This window comes from Sus scrofa, unplaced genomic scaffold (assembly GCF_000003025.6).
Source record: "Sus scrofa isolate TJ Tabasco breed Duroc unplaced genomic scaffold, Sscrofa11.1 Contig524, whole genome shotgun sequence".
In the NCBI taxonomy this organism is placed as follows: domain Eukaryota; kingdom Metazoa; phylum Chordata; class Mammalia; order Artiodactyla; family Suidae; genus Sus; species Sus scrofa.
Window position 1 is genome coordinate 192,063 of NW_018085235.1, and position 22,352 is coordinate 214,414.

The window sequence follows — 22,352 nt, forward strand, 5'->3', positions numbered from 1 at the left end:
CCACAGCTCACAGCAACGCTGGATCCTGAACCCACTGAGCCAGGCCAGGGATTGAACCCACAGCCTCATGGTTCCTAGTCAGATTCGTTTCCACTGGGCCACGATGGGAACTCCCCAAAATGAATTATAATTGATGTAAAATATTATATGTTACATGTGTACAATATAGTGACTCACAATGTTTAAAGGTTATACTCCATTTATAGTTCAAAATATTGGCTATAATCCCTGTTATACAGTATATTCTTGCAGCTAATTTTATGCATAGTACTTTGTACCTCTTTATCTCTTTATCCCCTGCCCACATACGGTCACCCTCTCCTTCCTTCTCCCCATTAGAAGCCATTAGTTTTTTTTTTCTATATATGTGTTTCTTTGTTTTTTTGTTGTTTTCCTTTGCTGTGTAAAAGGTTTAAAGTAGGCCTCATTTGGTTTTTTTGTTTGTTTGTTTTTGTTTTATTGTTTTCTGTTAATCAGGAAATTTAATTGATCATTTTTTCTTTACTTTCTTTGATTTAGGAGAAAGATTCAGAAAAATATTCCTATGATTTATGTCAAAAAGTGTTTTGCCTATGTTTTCCCCTAGGAGTTTTATGGTTTTTTAGGTATTTAATACATTTTAAATTGGTTTTTGTATATGGTAGTAGAGAATGTTCTAATTTTATTCTTTTACAGAGAGAGACAGTAACTGTCCAGTGTTCCCAGCACCACTTTTTGAACAGATTGTCTTTTCTCCCTTGTATAGTCTTACCTCCTTTGTCATAGATTAATTAACCATATGTGCATGGGTTTGTTTCTGGACTCTTGCTGTAGATATTTTAAAAACAAATCAATGAAGTACATTTCTGTTCTGAGTTTGCTAAGATTTTTTTAAACCATTAATGAATTTTTAACCATTAATCAATTTTAACCATTAATTATCTTTACCCAAGAACTCCCACATGCCACAGGTGCAGGCCAAAAAAAAAAAAAAAAAAAAAAAAAGTTAAAAATGAAAAGAGAATTCTAAAGGCAACAAGAAAAAAGCAGAGAGTCATTTTAAAGGGAACCCCCATTAGTCTATCAGTTAATTTTTCTGCAGAAAATTTGCAGGCCAGAAGGGAGGGCAAGATACATTCAAAGAGCTGAAAAGGGGAGTTCCTTTGTGGCACAGTGGGTTAAAAATTCAGTGTTGTCACTGCAGCAGCCTGGGTCACTGTTGTGGTGCAGGTTTGCTCACTAGCCTGGGGACTTAGGTTATCATTTAGCATTGAAGGAGCAATAAAGAACTTCTTAGATAAGCAAAAACTAAAGCTCATCAATACTAAATCTATCCTAAAAGAAATGTTAACGGATCTTCTCTAAGGTAGAAAAGAAAAGGCTACAACAAGAAGTATCTATAAGAAAGGAAAAACCTAGTAGTCAAGACAAATATATAGTAAAGGCTGAGGATCAACAACTTAAATAAGCTAATATGAAGAGTGAAAGATAAAAAATTATAAAATCAAGTATAACTAAAAAATCAATAAAGGGTTAAACATAAGATGTAAAATATGACATCAAAAACAGAACGTGGGTGAAGGGAGTAAAAAAATGTAGATCTTTTAGAATGTGATTGAACTTAAAGGACTACATATTTAAAACATAGATATGGTTATAAATCAACATAGATGAACCCCATGGTAACCACTAATCAAAAAACTACAAGAGATACACACAAAAAATTAATTTTTGGTGGTTAGTATGCTATAGTGACTACAAAATCAGACATGCAACGTTTACATATGAAAATTACATAATGTTACAAAACAATGTTAAAAAAAAAAAAAAGGAGTTCCTGCTGTGGTGCAATGAGTTAAAAATCTGTCTTAAGTGGCTCAGGTCATTGCTGAGGCATGGGTTCAATCCCTGGCCCAGAACAGTGGGTTACAAATAAGTGTTGTTGCAGCTGTGTCATAGGTCACAGGGGCAGTTCATATTTAACCCCTGGCACAGGAACTTCCATATGCTGCAGGTGCAACCATAAAAAGAAAGAAATTACATGTCTTCTGGCCCCTGAAATGTCCAATATGATTTCTCTAGACTTGGGAAAATAGCTAAATTTCTGCTCATTCCTCTTATCCCAAGTAGCCCTTTCTCTGCCCTGCTGTTTCAGTTATCAATTGCTGTTTTTATGTCGCTCCTAATGGTTGTGTTGTAAAACATCAACTTGTTATTACTTATGGTTCTTGAGGTTGACTGAGAACAAGAGGGTGGTTCCTTCTTGAGTCTGTCATTGAGTTGTAATCAAATGGTAACTGGTATGGGAATGATAAGAAGCCTGCAATGGGCTGTCTGTCCAAAATGGTGTCTGACACCGCAGCTCAGATGGCTGCATGTGATAAGAATATGTAGAATTATCAAAATTATGAGATAGCTAAAGATCTGTTTGTGGGAAAGCTGTGTAATTAAATTAACGCTTTAGGAAACACGGAACTTAAAACTCATTATCTAAGTCAGTGCTGTTTACTATGGTGACCAATAGCCATCTAATACTCTTAAGCATCTGAAATGTGGCTAGTGTGCCTGAGGAACTGAATTTTTTTATTTTCTTATTTTATTTTTTATTTTAATTTAGTCAATTATGAAGCAAAACACATTTGTGTCACATCATACAGTAGTCTCTCCCATTCAAAGGAAATACAATCCAAGATCCCCAGAAGAGGGCTGAAACCATGGATAATACTGAACCCTAAACACTTATATTTTTCCTATATACATACATACTTATGAAAAAGTTTAGTTTATTGATTAGGCACAGTAGGAGAATATCCCAATTCCCAGCATCACTACTCTTATGCTTCGAGGTCATTATTAAGTAAAAAATGTTACTTGAACAAAAACACTGTGATCCCATAGCAGCTGGCCTGGTAACAAGATGACCTTTAAGTGACCAATGAATGTGTACTGAATACAGTGTGGATACTTTGGACAAAGGCGTGATTCACATCTCAGGTGGACAGGGCAGGAAGGTGTGAGATTTCATCATGCTACTCAGAATGGCGTTAAAACAATGTAAAACTTATGAACAATTTCTGGAATTTTTAATTTATATGTATATGGCCACTTTTGGCTAGAGTTACCAGATTGGACAGTACAAATTTAAGTAATACTAGCCATAAAATAAAAAGGTAATAAATTACATTTAAATATATTTGAAAGGCAGATTAATAAGACAGAAATAACTGCAAAAAAAAGGTTGAACTTTTGGTGCATAGTTCACAAACTTTGACTACCATGCAAACTCCTCTACAATCAACATAGAAAATATTTCATTACCCTGAATTGTTCCCTCATGACACTTCTCCAGTCAATCACTTCTCACTCTTAGCCCCTGAACACACTGATCAGATTTCTGTCCCTATAGTGTACAGTTTTCTAGAATTGTAGAAATGGAGTTATAGAATATGTAGATATTTTATACGGATTCTTCACTTAGAATAATATATGAAATATTCAATTGTTTTTTTGTGTATGTATCATGCATTTGTCTCAATGTACATTTGTGCCACAACTTGCTAAAGCATTCACCAGCAAAAGACATAGGACCATCTCCAGGTTTGGGCATTAACATAAATTACATTTCATAGATAAAACCCAGTTCACCTGAAGAATCAAAAAATTCCTCAAAAAATGTTCCAAGACTTACATTTTTAATTCAATAATAAATTAATCTTTTTTTTTTTTGTCTTTTGTCCTTTTAGGGCCACACCCACAGCACACAGAGGTTCCCAGGTGAGGGGTCAAATCAAAGATGAAGCAGCCAGCCTATACCACAGCAACAGTAACATGGGATCTGAGCTGTGTCTGAGACCTGTACCACAGCTCACAGCAACTCTGGATCTTTACCCCACTGAGCAAGGCCAGGGATCAAATCCACATCCTCATGGATACTAGTCGGGTTCATTAACCACTGAGTCACAACGGGAACTCCAATAATAAATTATCTTTAATTGATCTTTATCAATAATATGCATACACCACAAGGAGCCATAGTGTAAAATGGTTTACAATAAAGTCTAAAACTACTTTTGCTGCCATTGGAAGCACGACAATGTCTTATGTTGCTGTAAACCAGCTTAGGATTTTCAAATTCTGACCCAGGACAGAAAACTACTGATAATGCTGTTAAATATTTCACTGATTTCCCTAAATCACTTATGATACACCTCTGGGATACTTTCACTTCAGCTTTTATTGGAAGTAGATTACACTGGAGTCTTTTATTACTAACAAGAAGTACTTTGGGAACTCTGATCCCAAAGAAATGTTTTGGGGTATTTTTCTGTTTTATATAAATAGATCCTTTGAGACCATAGTAAGAAGAAAAGTATAAAACTTCAGAATAAGTGTACAGAAGGCAAAGTGGAATAGCTTTCTTGAGAAAATTGTGTATCTTTCATCAGATGATACCCTAAGTTTTTTTTTTTCGGTTGATGCTTTTCATTTTATTTCATTTAAAAAATAACTATTTTGAGGTTTTGAATGACAGTGATTATGAAAACAAAATTTCTCAAGATGCAACTTATCTGGAATACAAGATGAGGTCCCTTAAAATTGTTGAGATTTGAGTTCTGAACCACAAAGTGACTATAAATTTAACGGAATGTGCAAATTCTTTACAGAAGCACAATATGTAAACATTGTCGCCGCCCACAAAAATCACTGGTAATAGATGCCCAGATTAGATAATAAAATATGATTGCAAAAGAGAGTAAATCATAATTACGTATGTTAACATACATCTCTTCCATGCACACATGGGGGAACAATAGATAAAACAGAGCCAAGAAGGTAAGTCAACTAAAATTTTAGCTTAACTTCAAGATCAGAAATTAAGTCAAATGTCAAAATTAGGTGGTTAATTTTGACTAGGGAATTTTTATGTTTAAAATTTTTTTAATGTTAGAGTGATTTTAAGGTTTTGTGTTAAAAGTTATTGTATTCTATTTTATTCACATACATTTGCATCTGAGTTTCATTGTCTCTAATTCTCATTATAAACTGCTTCCCAGGATAAAGGGATGTGAAGAAAATGCAAAACTGAGCAACTCTTTTCTAAAATTTCGGGTGACATAATTCTAGAAGAATCTGTTAAATCCACATGGTAACAGAAATTGTATGACTAACTCCTAGAACACACCTTTTCAAATCATAGGTAGAACAAAGATGGGTGTCATAGCAAGAACATAAATATGTATATTTTGCAGTAGAAGCTTGTGACTGTTTAGTAGCTGAAGATCACAAGTCTTCAGCTGCCTTTCAAAAACATTAAAGCTATTTACTAATGCTTCTTCAGAAAATCAAATTCAGCATGTTAAGTCCTAATTTAATTTTATTTTTCAAATATAAAAAAGTAATAAATAGGACAGCAATGTGAACAAGATAAATGCAAAAGAGTAAAGCTAAAAACAGTGCTTGAGCAATTAACTTCTTTTAAAAGCCCATAGGTAACATATAATGAAATAAACCAACATGTTTAATATAAATGGGATACTACAACACTTTAAAGAGAAATGGAATTCTTGTAATAGAGATCATGGTGAGTAATATAATTTTATGGTCCTCAATATGGAAGAAGTAAAAAAATGTAGTGCCTGAAATTATGCAGACACATATAGGAACACATCTCAACTGTAGTCATTAAATTATTTATTTAAATGTTTGTTTTTGTCATGCTTTGCTTTATATGACATACACAGTAGAAAGCAACTGTCCATTTCTGTACAGCAAAGCCATTCTAAAAAAACTGATAGTAATAATGTGGACTCTCAGTACAGAGAAAATATCAAAACTATTAGAATTAGGATCTTTAATTACTAAAATCAATATTGCCGTAGTCATTGACTATCACAGGAACTGTAATGTAATTCTAGACTGATTTTGAAAAATCATCTTGATACTCATTTTCTTTTTCATTCAAATTTTCTTTAAAAATTAGTGAAGCACAGTTGATGTACAATATTAATTAAGTTTCAGGGGTAAAACATAGTGACACAATTTTTAAAAGATTAAACTACATTTATAGTTATAAAATATTAGACATATTTTATGTACTACATCCTAGTAGTTTATTTAGTTTATATATAGTACTTTGTACCCCTTAATCCCCTATGTCTCTCTGGCCCCACCCCACTTCCATCTCTGCGCTGATAACCATTTGTATGTTCCCTGTATGTGTGCTGTTTCTTTTTCGTTATAATCCCTAGTTTCTATTATTTTTTTCAGCTTCCACATATAAATTATATCATATAGCATTTGGCTTTCTTGGGCTGACTTATTTCACTTGGCATAATACCATTCAAGTCCATCCATGTTGTGGCAAATTGAAAAAAATTCAATCTTTTTAATGGCTGAGTAGTATTTATATATATATATATATACATATATTTATATTTATATAATCTGTTGATAGACACTTAGGTTGTTCCATATCATAGCTATTGTAAATAATGCTGCTATAAACATTGGGATACATATATCTTTTGGAATTAGAGGGTTTTTTTTTTTCAGATATATATACCCAGGATTGAAATTGCTCAGTCAGATAGTAGTTCTATCTTGAATTTTTAGAAGAACCTCCATATCTCTTTCCACAATGGCTGTGACAATTTACATTTCCACCAAAAGTATGCAAGGGTTTCCTTTTCTCCACAATCTCACCAACATTTTGTTATTTGTGGTCTTTTGATGATAGCCATTTGAATAAGTATGAAGTGATATCACTTTTTTGTGGTTTTAATCTGCATTTATCTGATCATTAATGATGTTGAACATATTTTCATGTGTCTGTTATCCATCCGTATATCTTCTTTACAAAAATTTTTATTCAGGTCTTCTGCCCATTTTTTAATCAGATTGTTTTGTTTTGTTTGTTTTCTGACGACAAGTGCAGCAGGCAGAATTTCCCAGTCATGAGATCAAACCTACTCCACAGATGTAAGCAGAGCCACAGCAATGTCAATGCCAGAACCTTAACCTGCTGAGCCACAAGGAACTCCAGAGTGTTTGTTTTTTTAATATTGAATGGTATGAGTTATTTATATATTTTGGATATTAACCTCTTACTGATCATGTTATTGGCAAATGTTTCTCCCATCCTGTGGTTGTCCTTTTGTTTTGTTGATGTTTTCCTTTAAGTTTAATTCAGTCCAACTTGACTATTTTACTTTTCTTTCCCATGCATTAGGAGACAGATCCTTTTTTGTTTTGTTTTGTTTTGTTTTGTTTTGTTTTGTTTTGTTTTTTTTTTTTTTTTGTCTTTTTGCTATTTCTTGGGCCGCTCCTGCGGCATATGGAGGTTCCCAGGCTAGGGGTCGAATCGGAGCTGTAGCCACTGGCCTACGCCAGAGCCACAGCAACGTGGGATCCGAGCCGCGTCTGCAACCTACACCACAGCTCACGGCAACGCCGGATCGTCAACCCACTGAGCAAGGGCAGGGACCGAACCCGCAACCTCATGGTTCCTGGTCGGATTCGATAACCACTGCGCCACGATGGGAACAGGAGACAGATCATTGATACTAAATCCTACAAATGCAAACCAATTTACTACATTTGCATGGGTTGAATAAAAGTGATAGAAAAAGTACATTTAAGATAACCGATATTATTTTATTTAAATTATGCATGCAGAGGAGAGTGCACTTGGTAGGGATGCTCATAAATGCATGTTAACAACAAATATCAAGTTCTAGAGGAAACACCATGAAGAAGAGAAGTAATGGAAAGAATTTAGAATTGACTATAGCATGTAATTATATGGCATTGGCATTTCATACTGGAGAAACCGTTTCCAAATGTATAAGTTAGATGATATATACCTTTTTCTGCTTTAAGCTACTCTATTTATACGTACACATATATATGTATGAATGTATACTTAGGTAAATATATATATTTAGCTGATGTGTTCTTCATTTATATATATTTAGGTCATTTACAAACATTTAGGCTAATCTATATATTCATTTAAGTTTATATATACCTATGGATTAGTTAATATAATATTATATGCATATATGTGTTCAAATTTTTGACTTCTTTTTCTGTAAAGTTTTGATAAGGCTCACAAAAGAGTAATGAAAAATCAATCAATGGAAATAGAATTCATTCTCCTTGGATTGTCAAACGATCCACAATTGCAAATTGGGATTTTCCTGTTTCTGTTTTTCAACTACATCTTGAGCCTGATGGGGAACTTGTCATCATCCTCCTCACCCTCCTGGATCCCCATCTCAAGACCCCAATGTATTTCTTCCTTCGAAATTTCTCCTTCTTAGAGATTTCATTCACAACAGTCTGCATTCCACGATACTTGATAAGCATTCTCACTGGAGACAAATCAATTTCCTACAGTGGTTGTGTAACACAGTTGTTCTTTTTTCTTTTATTAGGAGTTACAGAGTTTTTCCTTTTGGCCGCCATGTCCTATGACCGCTATGTTGCCATCTGCAAACCTCTCCGTTACCCAGTCATTATGAACAGCAGAGTGTGCCATCAGCTTGTCCTCAGCTCTTGGGTAGCTGGCTTCCTAATTATATTTCCTCCTTTGGCCTTGGGACTTCAGCTGGATTTCTGTGCTTCCAAGATAATTGATCACTTCCTCTGTGACAGTTCTCCTGTCTTGCAGCTCTCTTGCACAGATACAAGCTTCATAGAATTGATGGCTTTTGTCTTAGCTGTGGTGACACTTGTCGTCACTTTGCTGTTAGTGGTCCTCTCCTACACATACATCATCAAAACCATTCTAAAATTCCCTTCTGCTCAACAAAGAACAAAGGCCTTTTCCACCTGTTCCTCACACATGGTCGTTGTCTCTCTTACTTATGGGAGTTGTATCTTTACATACATGAAACCATCAGCGAAGGAAAGGGTGACCATAACTAAAGGTGTAGCCGTACTCAATACCTCTGTTGCTCCTTTACTAAACCCCTTCATTTATACCCTAAGGAATCAGCAGGTTAAAGAAGCTCTCAAGGATGTGCTTCAAAAGTTTCAAAACAATGGGACAAAAGGTAGACATATATAAGATATTGTTAAATATGAATGGAGGAACTGAGTACAAGTTTAAATTCATTACTTTACAGCTATGCCATTTCTTCCCTCAAAATGATTCATATTGTATTGGGTTTACTTAGCCTTCCTGATCTCTACTTTTTTCTGCTCTTTCTGAATAGACCATTTTAATTTTTGGGGGGAGGGGGAGTGTGCCCATGATATGTGGAAATTCCCAGGAGAGGGATCGAACCCGAGCCACAATGGTGACAATGTCCAGGCCTTGACTTCTCAGGCCACCAGGGAACTCCTCAAAACCAACCTCTTCAATGAAAATATTGAATCAATTTTTGTCTAGAAAATATCTCTTCTCATAAATGATACCTTCATGTCGGAACTATTTTCTAAAATGAATCTTGTAAGATATACTTCATTAATTATATTAACATATGTGTGCTAATTGGTAAGATCAGTGTAGCCTTCCAAGTGAAATTACCATTTATGTGGAATACAGAAATAAAAGGAAATCAACGGTTTCAGATGTATAAAATATGCAATTTAGATTCTATTAAAGAAGTTTTACTTAGAGAGATGCAATTATTAAATATGCTATATGTAAACATTTTCAGTTGTTGCTTCCTATAGAAATAATTGAAATTTGGTTCAATTTGCTTGTATACCACTGCTGTCTTCAGTTAAAGTTGCTCTTATACCACTGTTGTCTTTGGCTTACAAGTGAGGTGATCCATGAAATAACTTCAGGGTATAATTTTTTTATATCTAGGCTTGGGTCTTCCCATATACATTAACCATTTGTAAATTTAAAATGTCCTGATTCATTCTAATTTTATCAATTTAATCAAAATTCTTAAATATACTAAACATACAAGCACAACCAATCATTTTAAGGAAGGCACTATGCTCACCACTATACCACCATGCACATGCTACAGTCATTTTAAAACAATGTATTTGCACAAATATTGACACCTATGTGACAATAAAGATGGAAACATTTTCATTGTACCAAAGGGTTCTCTTTGCCTCTTCACCTTCATGCCTTCTTTTCTTCCCACTATTGGATCCAAGTACCCTCTGACATCATTTCAGCCACTGTAGATGAGTTTTGCTTTTTTCCCATCACTACGGATGAATTTTGCCTTTCTGGAATCTCTAAAAGACACCACAGAGTGTAAACTTTATGTCGGCTTTATTTAGTTTTAAAGGTTTACCCATGCGGATGACTACATCCTTAGTTCATTCCTTTTTTCTGATGTAATTTAGCAGAATCTCTGCTGTCCTTTGTCATAGCTTGCTTTCTCCTCCCTAGCTCACACCTTGGTATTTTTATTCTCTGTGGAATCTCTCCACAAGACTGAATCATTTGTTGAACCCAAGTTCATGTGCCTGAGGCACAGAGGGGCCAAACAAAACGGGAGTCTCAGGCAGAGAAAGTATATTGTAAGGGTAGTACAATGGGTGGCTCGTGCTCAGAGGACCTGAACACACCAGTGGGTTTCAGGGAAGAAGTTTTTATAGGCAAAATTTGAGAGGGCTGCAGAGTGTATAATCCTCCTCTGACTGGTTGGTGGTGAGGTAACAGGGTAGTATTCCAGGAATCTCAATCAGCAGCCTTTTGGTTCCAACCAGTCTGGCATCTATGTGCTTCTTTGAGATCAGCCCAAAGTCACCATCCTCCACCTGAATGATGGCCTTAGTTCCAGAGGGGAAGTCAGAGATTTGTATCAAATCGCTCTGCATATCCCCTGAAGAGGAACCAGGACCAAGCCCTGTTACTGCACTCAAGTTTATTTCTACATTCCCTCACTCATTTGTATTTGTATTGACGACAGAGAGAGGGGTTCACAGAATAAAAGTGTCTTAATAAAAATTATGTTTAGATCTTAAACCATATAATAGAGGATCATAATTGTCTAATGTATTGAGGACATTTTTTCTTAAACGTTCTTCCATTTACTTCTTACTTCTTATGGAGTTAGAGCTGCCCAAATCAAATAAACATGAGGAATTGAAGTTGCAATTATTAAATAGTTAAAGATTCTTGCTAGTCCAGTGGGCCACTGTTAGCATCATGTGGACTTGGCATTCCAGGTAAATATTTGTTTTACCTAGGACTTCATAAACTCTGGAGAGACTTTCTTAATAATGACCATAGTTGTATTTGAACTATTTTGAATAGTGTGACTTTTATTAGTGAATAAAATGATTTAATTCAGGGCTACATGTTGCATGATCTGAACCCTAACTTTATTCCTAAAGGAATGAAATCTCTAACATGAAGCTCTCAGAAGAAATAGAAAACAGAATTATAAGACTAGATAATTGGGAAAATAGCTTATTAGTATTAAAAGAGTCTCAGAATCATTCAAATGGTAATAAAAGTAACTACACTTAGTAGTAAATCAAAATAACTTGAAATGTAGGGTGTTAAATAAGAATTTCCATTACCCACAGATTGCTGTAAAGGGCCAAACACAGGGTATTTTATATCAGATTTTCAAATAGCCGTTGACACCTGCTACCAGATGCATTTATGCTGGGCTTACCAATAAGCAGATATATTGATTATAATCGTGAACAAAGAGGGTCAGATAGAAAAGTTATGATAACCTCATAAGGCAAATTAAGAGATGGAATAGCTGCACAAAGAAAATGTGTCATTCTTGGCTAGAAGTTGCTAAGATTTTGAATATGCAGCCCCAAACTAGTGTTATCAAAGGAGAAGACTATATTCACTGTTTTACAGATCAGAATTATTTAACAAATATTTCCTAGGGGTAAAAGGAACTGGGATGAGAGAAAGAGTGGCTTTGAGAATTAATCCTACATCAGCTAATGATTTTAATTGACACCATGTTGCAATGAAGCAACTTTGGATTAATTTCATAACTCAATACGAGAAAATAGTGGGAGATATAGAGAAAAGGCACATATTTATTATGTGGGATTTATTTTCATGATGACTCATTTTTTGGTAAACACACTTTTTTAAAGATTCATTGAACTATGATATGCAATGAACTTACATAGAGTATATGGTGATAAGCTTTGAAATTTATGCAATATTTCATATATTATAATTATATCATATATTATATATACTACAAGAATTATTAGGCTGAAACCATCACCACAATCATGATAATGATCACATAATAATGAGGATCCTCTTCATTATGTTTATTTGCCATTTGTATGTTATTTGCGGCAAACTTAATCCTTAAATTGTTGCCCATATTTTATGTGGGTTATGCTTTATGATTATTGAATTTAACATTCTTTGTGCCTTCTAGATGCAAAGACATATACATAAAGTGTATTTTCATAATGAAAATCAGATAATGCTGTAATTTTACACTATAAAGATGTAATACAGGCCTTCGGAAAACAGAGAACAGTTTTGTCTGAAGATAAGGCTGTTTCAGACATTCTGAAAAATATAAAATACCATCTACTTGAAATCTAACCTTTCTTTCTACTTCCCATACCCATTTATCCCCCCATCTCCCTTTTCTCAATGCTCTTCTTATGTAAATGTATGATCATCACGAATAAAACATGAAAATTTGGGAACTGTATGTTTCTCTAGAAAAAATGTGATAATCGTCTTTAAGAGCAAAATTTAATTCTTAGAATTACTCTGGGTTTAGAATAAAATGGATAATGTCAAATTAATGACTGACCAGTATCACCTGCATGCCTGCTTCTCCACTTGGAACACAGTCCTAGGTTGTCCAGCGGAGAGTGTTAAGTAAGGAGTAAGCTTCCCAATAACATGAGAATATAATTCTTCAAAAAGGTTTAACTAAAAAATATTCCTTGATAGAGTTTCTGAAAGGGTTACTGGGAAAGTGGGTGGAGGACCTGGGCTATGAGAACATCAGCACTCACATGTCATTCTGAACAGTGAGGGCTCTGTCTTAATGAAGAGAAACTTCCATTATTTGGGCTTAGGGACAGGCAAATCTGATTATTATATTACTTAACAAAATACTAAAGACCATAAAGTAACAGTTATAATATAGTTTCTGTTTAAAAAAATCATTGGCACAACTCCCAAACAGATAAGATAAAATACTATTTTTCTTTGTTTTGGCCTTTTTGAGAAGAAATTTACTTACAGGTGAACACCACACACACACACACACACACACACACACACACACACCAATATTTCTAAGGTTTTTTCATCCATACAGGTATTTATTATTTGTCAAAACAGGACCCCAGGAACCCATGGAATTTGAGGGGAGTAGGGTCTCTGAGCAACAGGAGTGATGGGAGGTTGAGGGAAAAATTGGTAACACATTATTTCCCTATCGGATGAGTGGATGACTTAAGGAACTGTTAACAATTTTTTTAAAAAAATTAGAATCTAAGCCATGGTTTATATGTTTTAAGCCAGAAATGCAACCGATAATAATTATTACAATGAAAGATACAAAATATCTTTTTTAGTTCACCTTGATTCTCCATTTGATTGAAAAATTTGGTCCTTTGAGGCTATACATGCATTTTTTGGCAATTTCTGTGTGACCTAAAACTTTCATGAGATAATACAAAATGTTTCCTTAAAAATTATTCAGTGTATATGTGGTGAGTGTGGAAATGGGAGTGGATAAGGAGGAGTAATATTCCTCCCACGCCACTATCCCCACAATCTAAAGTTTTTTTAAAAAGCTTTCATTCTTTTTTTCCTAAAGATCTCATGTTGGAGGCCCAATGTCACATTTATATACCAAACTTCAATATTTCACAAGAGCTGAAGCAACAGCTCCCTCATTTATACTCTTGACTCTAACATTATTCATAATCAGTATTATTTTCCAAGAATAACCTTCCCCAAACAGGAAACATGAATGTTAAAACTCATACCTCACATGTACTTTCAATGATTCTCTCTCTCTTTTTCTTCCCTTTTTTTAAGTATGAAATAAAGATAAGTACATCAAATAAAGACCTGGGTATGTATAAAACATATGATAAATGAATGACTTCCTAGACATAATGTCTTGGGCACATTAGAAGTGATAACTTAAAATTACATTTATCAGACTCCCTAAGGGTTGGTTACACACAAAACTCTTAAAATTACTGATATATCAAATTTGAGTCCAAAATGCTATTCTGGCACACAGGTCCTTCCATGTTATTACCTCTTCTTAAAACCATATGAAGTATTAGTGGCAGCATGTTTTTGAAGAGTTCAAATTAACTGTTTTCTTCTACAGAGTGCTAAGCATTTCTAATAGCATATATTTACTGAACTTTAAGGTGTGAGTTGTATTTCTACTTTACATGTGAAGAAACGGAGGCATAAAAGTTTAGATATCCTGGGCAGTGTCCCAGACGGTGTGGTGAAGCTTTGAACACGTCTCCCTGACCCCCAAAATCAGAGACGCCATCCTATACGCCCCAGGATATTTTTGTTGACCTTTACTTCGACACTCATTATATACTGCATAGCAGTGTCGAGGTTATGATTTTGATTTATTTAGGCAATGCAAGCTTCTTAAAGTAAGCATTGGGCCCTCATAATGTCTGCAAAAAGATAGATACACAATAAATATATGATAATTAGTTGCTAACAAATTACTTACAGCAAGGTATATTTAAAAAGGCATATTTTATTCAAATCATAGTTTCTAGAAACAGAGATTCAATAGGGAGTTATTATTTAAAAACTGAAATATGGGTTGAGGGAGTAAGTTATTAGAACAGGGTGAAAAATAGTCATTAGGGAAAATAAAATGTAAAGAGGAAGCTGAGCTAAAAGATTCTTCAAGAGCATCTCCTCCATGAGATAAGCAATGAGGCAGAAAAACATGATCAGAAGAAATGCACGAAACATTTTTGGTTTGCTTTTATGGTAAGGTTATTATTTTTGGCCTTTTTATAATAGTTTTTTTGGGGAAATACATCTTTTGTAACATATCCCAGAAGACTTCTTTCACCTGCTGGTTCCTTAGGGTGTAAATGAAGGGATTTAGTAAAGGGGCAACGGAAGTGTACAGCAAAGCTACACCTTTGGATACAGTTACCCTTTCTCTTGCAGAGGGTTTCATATACATAAAGATACAACTACCATATGTCAGGGAGACAACAATCATGTGGGAAGTACAGGTGGAAAAAGCTTTGGTCCTTTGCTGTGTGGAAGGGAATTTCAGAATGTTCTTGATGATGTAAGTGTAAGAAAGAATCACTAATATCAATGTGACCACAAGTGTCACCACAGCTAAGATAAAAGACATCAGTTCTAGGACTCGAGTATCTGTGCAGGAGATTTGTAGGATAGGAGAAGTTTCGCACATAAAGTGGTCAATTACTCTGGAAGCACAGAAGTCCAGCCTGAGTCCCATCACCAATGGGGGGAATATAATTAAGAATCCAGTTACCCAAGAGCTGAAGACAAGCTGATAGCACACTTTGCTATTCATGAGGATGGGGTAATGCAACGGTTTGCAGATGGCAACATAGCGGTCATAGGACATGGCAGCCAGAAGGTAAAACTCTGTAACTCCCAGTAAAAGAGTAAAAAACAATTGAGCTACACAATTATTATATGAAATGGTTTTTTCTTTAGTCACAATGGTTACCAGGAATCTGGGAATACATACTGTTGTGAATATGATTTCCAAAAATGAGAAATTACGAAGAAAGAAATACATTGGTGTCTTGAGGCGAGGATCCAGCAGGTGAGGAGAATAATGATTACGTTTCCCATGAGGCTCAATGTGTAATTGACAAATAGAAACAGGAAAATCACAATTTGCAATTGTGGGTCATCTGTCAATCCTAGGAGAATGAACTCTATTTCGATCGATCGGTTCTTCATTACTCTTTTGTGAATCTTATCAAATCTACATAGGAAAAGAAGACTAAAAGTTGAACATGAAACATATATATACATATATATGAATAGAATGTAACAATATAAATTAACATATATTAACCTATATATGTATAAATACATAGGGATTTTAGTAAATACATACATTTGCCTAAGTGTATATAAATTAATCTAAACAAATTCATATAAAATAAATATATATTAACTAAATCTATATTTAACTATATACTTATGTAAATATATATCTCTGGGAAAATGGTTTCTCCAATCTGAAATTGTCAATGAATGATAATTACATCTACAATCAATTCTAAATTCTTTCTTATCCATTAGTTCTCTTCATCATAATATTCTAATATTCTTCACAATATTTCCTCTGGAAGTTGTTTTTCATTAATATGGATTTCTGAGCATCCTCCCAGGTGGACTCTACTCTACATATATTATTTAAATAAAAGAATATCAGTTATTTTATATGCATGTTCCTATTTTATCATTTTTATTTCACCTGTGCAATGCATTGAGTTGGTTTGTCTTTGTCGAAAAAGTATTAGGACAATTTAAAAAAAAAGATTGGAGTTCTGGTGGCTCATCAGGTTAAGGATCTGGCATTGTCACTGCAGTGGCCGGCATGCCTGCTCTGGTGTGGGTTTGATCCTGGCCCAGGAACTTCCGCATGCCACAAGTGCAGCTAAAAATAAAAACAAAATAAAACAAAACAAAACAAAAAAACACAGACTACGAGTTCCATTATAATCCTTGTGAAGGTCAATGACTAAAGCAACATTTGTTTCCAGTAATCAAAAATTCTACCTGTAATAGTTTTGAAATCTTCTCTGCACTGAGATTACACCATTATTACAATCAATTTTCTTGACTGGCTTTGCTCTACTCAAATGGATACTCATTTTCCAATATATGTGGCAAATAAAGCAAAACATTACAAAATGGAACACTTCAAGGAAAAACACTGCGTCATTTTTACTTCAATTAATCTTTTGAGATGTATTCCTCTATTGAATACATATTTAGGCTGATGTTTTACTTACATTTCCATATTCTCTATAAAACTTTGAATACCTCAGTAGTTGTAATTTCCCTACTTTTCTACATATAAGATTTCTATTTACTTCCATGTTGTACTAACCCTCTTCATGTTAAATGTGTTAGTCTCTCTCATTATATGCATTAAAAGAAGTGATTTACTAAATCAATCTTTGTTAGATGCATTGTGTTACACTTGCATTATTAATGGTACTACCTTGTCTACTTATTAATTTTTATCTTACTTGAAAGAAAAACTAAGTCTTCATTGCTTCATGTGATTTTCCAAAGCAGATATTAGTGAATAGCTTTAGTGTTTTTAATGGCAACTAAAGACATTTGGTCTTCAGCTACTAAGTGGTCACAAGCGTTTATTATAGCAATATTTATTTATATCCTTGCAATCACTCCGATCTTTGCCTTTTATCTGATTTGAAGAGGTGTGTTTTATGATTTAGCCATACAATATCTCTTACCATGTGGGACTAAGAAACTGTTCTAGAATACATTGACTCAGATTTTAGAGAAGAATTGCCAGTATTTTCTTCACATCACTTTATCCAGGACAATGTTTAATTCATAAAGAATTCAAAGAAAGTGAAAATTACATACAACCATGTGTACATAAAATAGATTATAACACCTATTAATACAAAACCATAAAATGATGCTATCATTATAAAATTTTAAACTTAAAAATTCCATAATCAAACGTAACTCCCTGAATTTGACTGACTGTGCATTTGACTTAATTTCAGATTCTGAACCTGTTAAAATTATAGTTGACTTAACCTTCTTGGATCTGTTGGATCTCTTGATTCCCTATGTGTTCATGGAAGAGATGTAAGTTAACATAACAAATTTTGATTTTACTCTTTTACAATCATAGTTTTTATTTAACCTGAATGTTTATTATCAGTGATTTTCATGGGAAGAGACAATGTGCATATATTTGTTTTAGTAAAGATTTTCCACATTCCTTCCACATATCCATACTCACTTTGTACTCAGAAATAAGGTGCCAATAGCCTTAGTAGACTACAACCTTCAGTACACTTCCATCTTCGGCACTGCATAAATTGCATTTTGTGAAATTTTGTTCCTACATTGGCTGCCATTCCAAACCTCAAAACAGTTATCTTCAAAGTAAACTGAAATAACACAAAATAAAAGGCAACTACTGAAAATTACATCAGAGCACTATATAATGAGAGATAAGCAACTATTCCAAGAAAGACATTCCGCATTGCCTTTCGTGCGCTTATAAAAATGCTGTAGTTTTATTATTTTTTAATTACTACATGCCCAAGGGATCTACTGAAATAAAACACAAGAAAAAAAAAATCTCTTCTCTGGGGATCAGAGTTCCAAAAGAACGAATTATTGCAAATGGAAAGACACCATTGTAATCTACTTTAAACAAAAGCTGAAGTGAAAGTATCCCAAACGATGTCATAAGTGATTTCGAAAAATCAAAGAAATATTTAATGCGCATAATGAAAGAGACTAACACATTTAACACGAAGGGGGTTAGTGCAACATGGAAGTAAATAGAAATCTTATATGTAGAAAAGCAGGGAAATTACAATTTCTGAGGTATTCAATAGTCTATAAAGAATATAGAAGATGTAAAGAAAAATAGTGCTTTATTTTTTACTTTAATTGAAGTAAAATGACACAATATTTTTCCTTGAAGTGTTTGATTTTGTAATGTTTTGCTTTGTGTACTGGAAAATGAGTATCCATTTGAGTAGAGCAAAGCCAGTCAAGAAAATTGATTGTAATAATGGTGTAATCTCAGTGCAGAGAAGATTTCAAAACTATTACAAGTAGAATTTTTGATTACTGGAAACAAATGTTGCTTTAGTCATTGACCATCACAAGAATTATAATGGAACTCGTAGTCTGTGTTGTTTTGTTTTGTTTTGTTTTATTTTGTTTTTATTTTTAGCTGCACTTGTGGCAGCGGAAGTTCCTGGGCCAGGGATCAAACCCACACCAGAGCAGGCATGCCGGCCACTGCAGTGACAATGCCAGATCCTTAACCTGATGAGCCACCAGAACTCCAATCTTTTTTTTAAATTGTCCTAATACTTATTCTACAAAGACAAACCAACTCAATGCATTGCACAGGTGAAATAAAAATGATAAAATAGGAACATGCATATAAAATAACTGATATTCTTTTATTTAAATAATATATGTAGAGTAGAGTCCACCTGGGAGGGGTGATCATAAATGCACATTAACGAAAAACACTCAGGTTCCAGAGAAACGCTTCTGAAGAATACTTAGAATATTATGATGAAGAGAAGGAATGGATGGGAAAGATTTTAGAATTGATTGTAATTATGATTCATTGACAATTTCAGATTGGAGAGAACTTTTGCCCAGAGATATGTGTTTACCTAAGTATATAGTTAAAATATACTTTATTTAATATATATTTTATGTATTCATTTAGATTAATTTATATTCATTTATGCAAATTTGTAAGTAGGGTCATATATTTATACATATATAGGTTAATATATATTTTAATTTATATTGTTATATCATATTCATATATATCTATATATCTCTCTCATGTTCAACTTTTAGTCTTCTTTTCCTATGTAGATTTGATAAGATTCACAAAAGAATAATGAAGAACAAGTCTCAATTCAGCCTGATAATCCAACTAGAGATATAGCAATTATATTTCTATTGTAAAGATCTGTCTTCTGCCTTCACTGGGGTTTCTATAATTCACTGCTTTCTATCTCACAGAGGTATTTTCCACTTATTCAGTGGTATAGCACTGTGTTTGGCAAATACTTCCAAAATAATTGGATATCCAAACACCAGCAAATTAATTTTGATCTAGGTTCAAACTATATGGAAAGATTAATCCCATGAGGGGAGTACAAGTGGGCAGCACAATTTGCTGTGCATAATGACCAAGTAATACTGGTTGCCAGTAGTGCCAACCACTATTCTATTGTGGTTGACAAAATGGTTTGCCAACCACAACGAAATAGTCATAGGGCATAGCAACAGGAAATTCTGTAACTCCCCCCAACATGGGAAAAACTCACTACTTACACTATAGGAAATTGTTTAGTCTTTGGTCACAATAGTCATCAGGAATTTAGCAATATAGATCAGTGTGAATGAGATTTCCATAAAAGAAGTTTTGGAGGAAAAATACATTAAAAATTTTACTTAGAGATTTAGCACCATAAAGAGGATAAGTTCTCCATCATGCTCCCCTTTCTACTTGTGAAATAGAAATAGGAAAATAACACCTTGCAGTAAAGTTTAATCTGTAGGTTTAAGCCAAATGAACTGTATCTTCATGATTGGCCCTTATTTCTATTTTATGAATGTTAGCAAAACTACACTGTAAAGATGATTACAATAACAGTAGCCATTTTTTTAAGGCTAACAACCAAAGAAAGACACCATTGTGAAATCCCAACCATGAGAGAATATTTTTTCCTTGCAGAAAATGTCACATGATAGCTAAGAGATCATCATACCCTAAGAAATAGCTACTCTTTAGCAACTTGTGTAGTTGCTATTTGCCAAAACACAACTTACCTGAATGTTTCTAATTTGACACCTTACTTACTGTATGAATATTTTAAAGAGCACATTCGTCATGTGAATTACAATTTCTAATGCTAATAAGAAAAAGTAGGTGAAATATATTCTAAACGTGTCAATTATAACCCATCTTCTATAGACTTCCCTTCAATAATAGACTCTTAGGCTCCTGTTAGAGCTACAAAATGTTGTATCTACATTTCATTTTTCCACCCAGGTTCTGAATTTAACTTATAAACTCAAAGGCATTTATTTCTGTTCAACATAGTAAATGTCATATATTTAATATTTGTAATCAGTCTTCTACTTTTTACTAAATCTATCAATCTGCAAACATATTTATATTATTATTTGATCTTTAATCCAAGTAATGAGTTTATGCTTTTAAAATCTATTATATATAAAGACAGAAGTATAGGAAAGCTTAGTAAAACAGAAATCAAAATTATTTTCCTTTAGGAGCTCCCACGGGTGCAACAAGATCAGCAGCAATTTGGGAGTTCTGGGATGTGGGTTCCATCCTCCACCAGGCACAATGCATCCAGCATTGCTGCAGCTTAGTTGGATGCTGCACCTCGGATCTGATCCCTGGTCTAGGAACTCCATATGCCATGCAGCAACAACAACAAAAAAAATTACTTTCCTTTATCATCTTCCTTATGATACATGGGGGGATATGTGTACCATTTATAATTCCTTCAGCTCATTTATTGCTGTAGGAACCATAAGAGGTAGATCAGGGAGTTCCCGTGTGGCGCAAGGGAAATGAATCTGACTAGTATCCACAAGGTTGCGGGTTCAATCCCTGGCCTCGCTCAGTGGGTTAAGGATCCAGCGTTGCCATGAGCTGTGGAGTAGGTCACAGACTGGGCTCAAATCTGGCATTGCTGTGGCTCTAGCGTAGGCCAGCAGCTACAGCTCCGATTAGAGCCCTAGCCTGGGAACCTCCATATGCTGTGGGTGCAGCCCTAAAAAGACGAAAGACAAAAGACAAAAAAAAAAAAAAAAAAAAAAGAGATCAGCATATCCAAGTGATTTTCAAAACCAGGGTCAGGTATTGGTTGCCATTACTATACTGGTCACTTTCCCATGAGGCAGTGGTCTTCAGTAATTTCTTACAATATTAATGTTATTTTGGAAAAATATACATTATTTTCAACTTTTTAGGAGTTATTTTTTTACAATTGTTTGGTCATTTCTAAACTGTGTAGATTTAGTCATATAGATACTTCTTAAAAATATGTCCAACAGAATAATCCTAGATGTTAAAAATGTTGAAAATTGTTGAGTTCTGTACTTATCCATATATCTACCCATACTACTTTCATATTATTAACTCTCTCATTTTCTATTATAGGTACCCTATATCTAGCATTTTATGATGTAATTAATTAATTGGTTTCTTAAAGGTCTCCATTTTAGTATCTGTTAGGAAGAATTTTAATGTTCTTCATTTCCCTGTTTTTCTTGATCCACCTCCCTGTATTATTTTTCTCCTCTTAATAATCATTACTTCTAATCATTACTACCAATAATCTTTTACAAATCATCCCATAATTCATTACTCCTCAAGTGGTGCACTGGGAACTCAGGTTTCCTGAGTTTGCATTTTCACAATTTTTTTTTTAGCTCTGTATCTTTCAAAATGATCCTTTCTGAACTATCATTTTCTCTTATTAAAATGATAATAAAAACTATTATATCATAGTGTCGTTTCCAGAATTATATATGAAACACCTACCAGTACCTGTAATTTAGTGAGTAATCAACAAAATGGAAATCTTAATTTAATATCATGTTTTTTGTTCAGCATCCCTCACCAGAGTAGAGAGGC

At 34.0% G+C, this 22,352-nt stretch overlaps 2 protein-coding genes across 2 annotated transcripts; one reads left to right on the forward strand and one right to left on the reverse strand.

Moving 5' to 3' along the window:
• The first annotated feature begins 8,099 nt into the window (after positions 1-8,099).
• LOC110258866 (olfactory receptor 6C6-like) lies at positions 8,100-9,058 on the forward strand. The gene is given in 2 exon segments (XM_021082109.1): positions 8,100-8,220; positions 8,223-9,058. Coding segments are annotated over 2 exon segments (948 nt in total). The 3' UTR covers positions 9,050-9,058.
• A 5,842-nt stretch (positions 9,059-14,900) lies between these two features.
• LOC100153519 (olfactory receptor 6C6-like) lies at positions 14,901-15,871 on the reverse strand. The gene is given in 2 exon segments (XM_001927137.2): positions 14,901-15,730; positions 15,733-15,871. Coding segments are annotated over 2 exon segments (969 nt in total).
• Between the last annotated feature and the right edge of the window lie 6,481 nt (positions 15,872-22,352).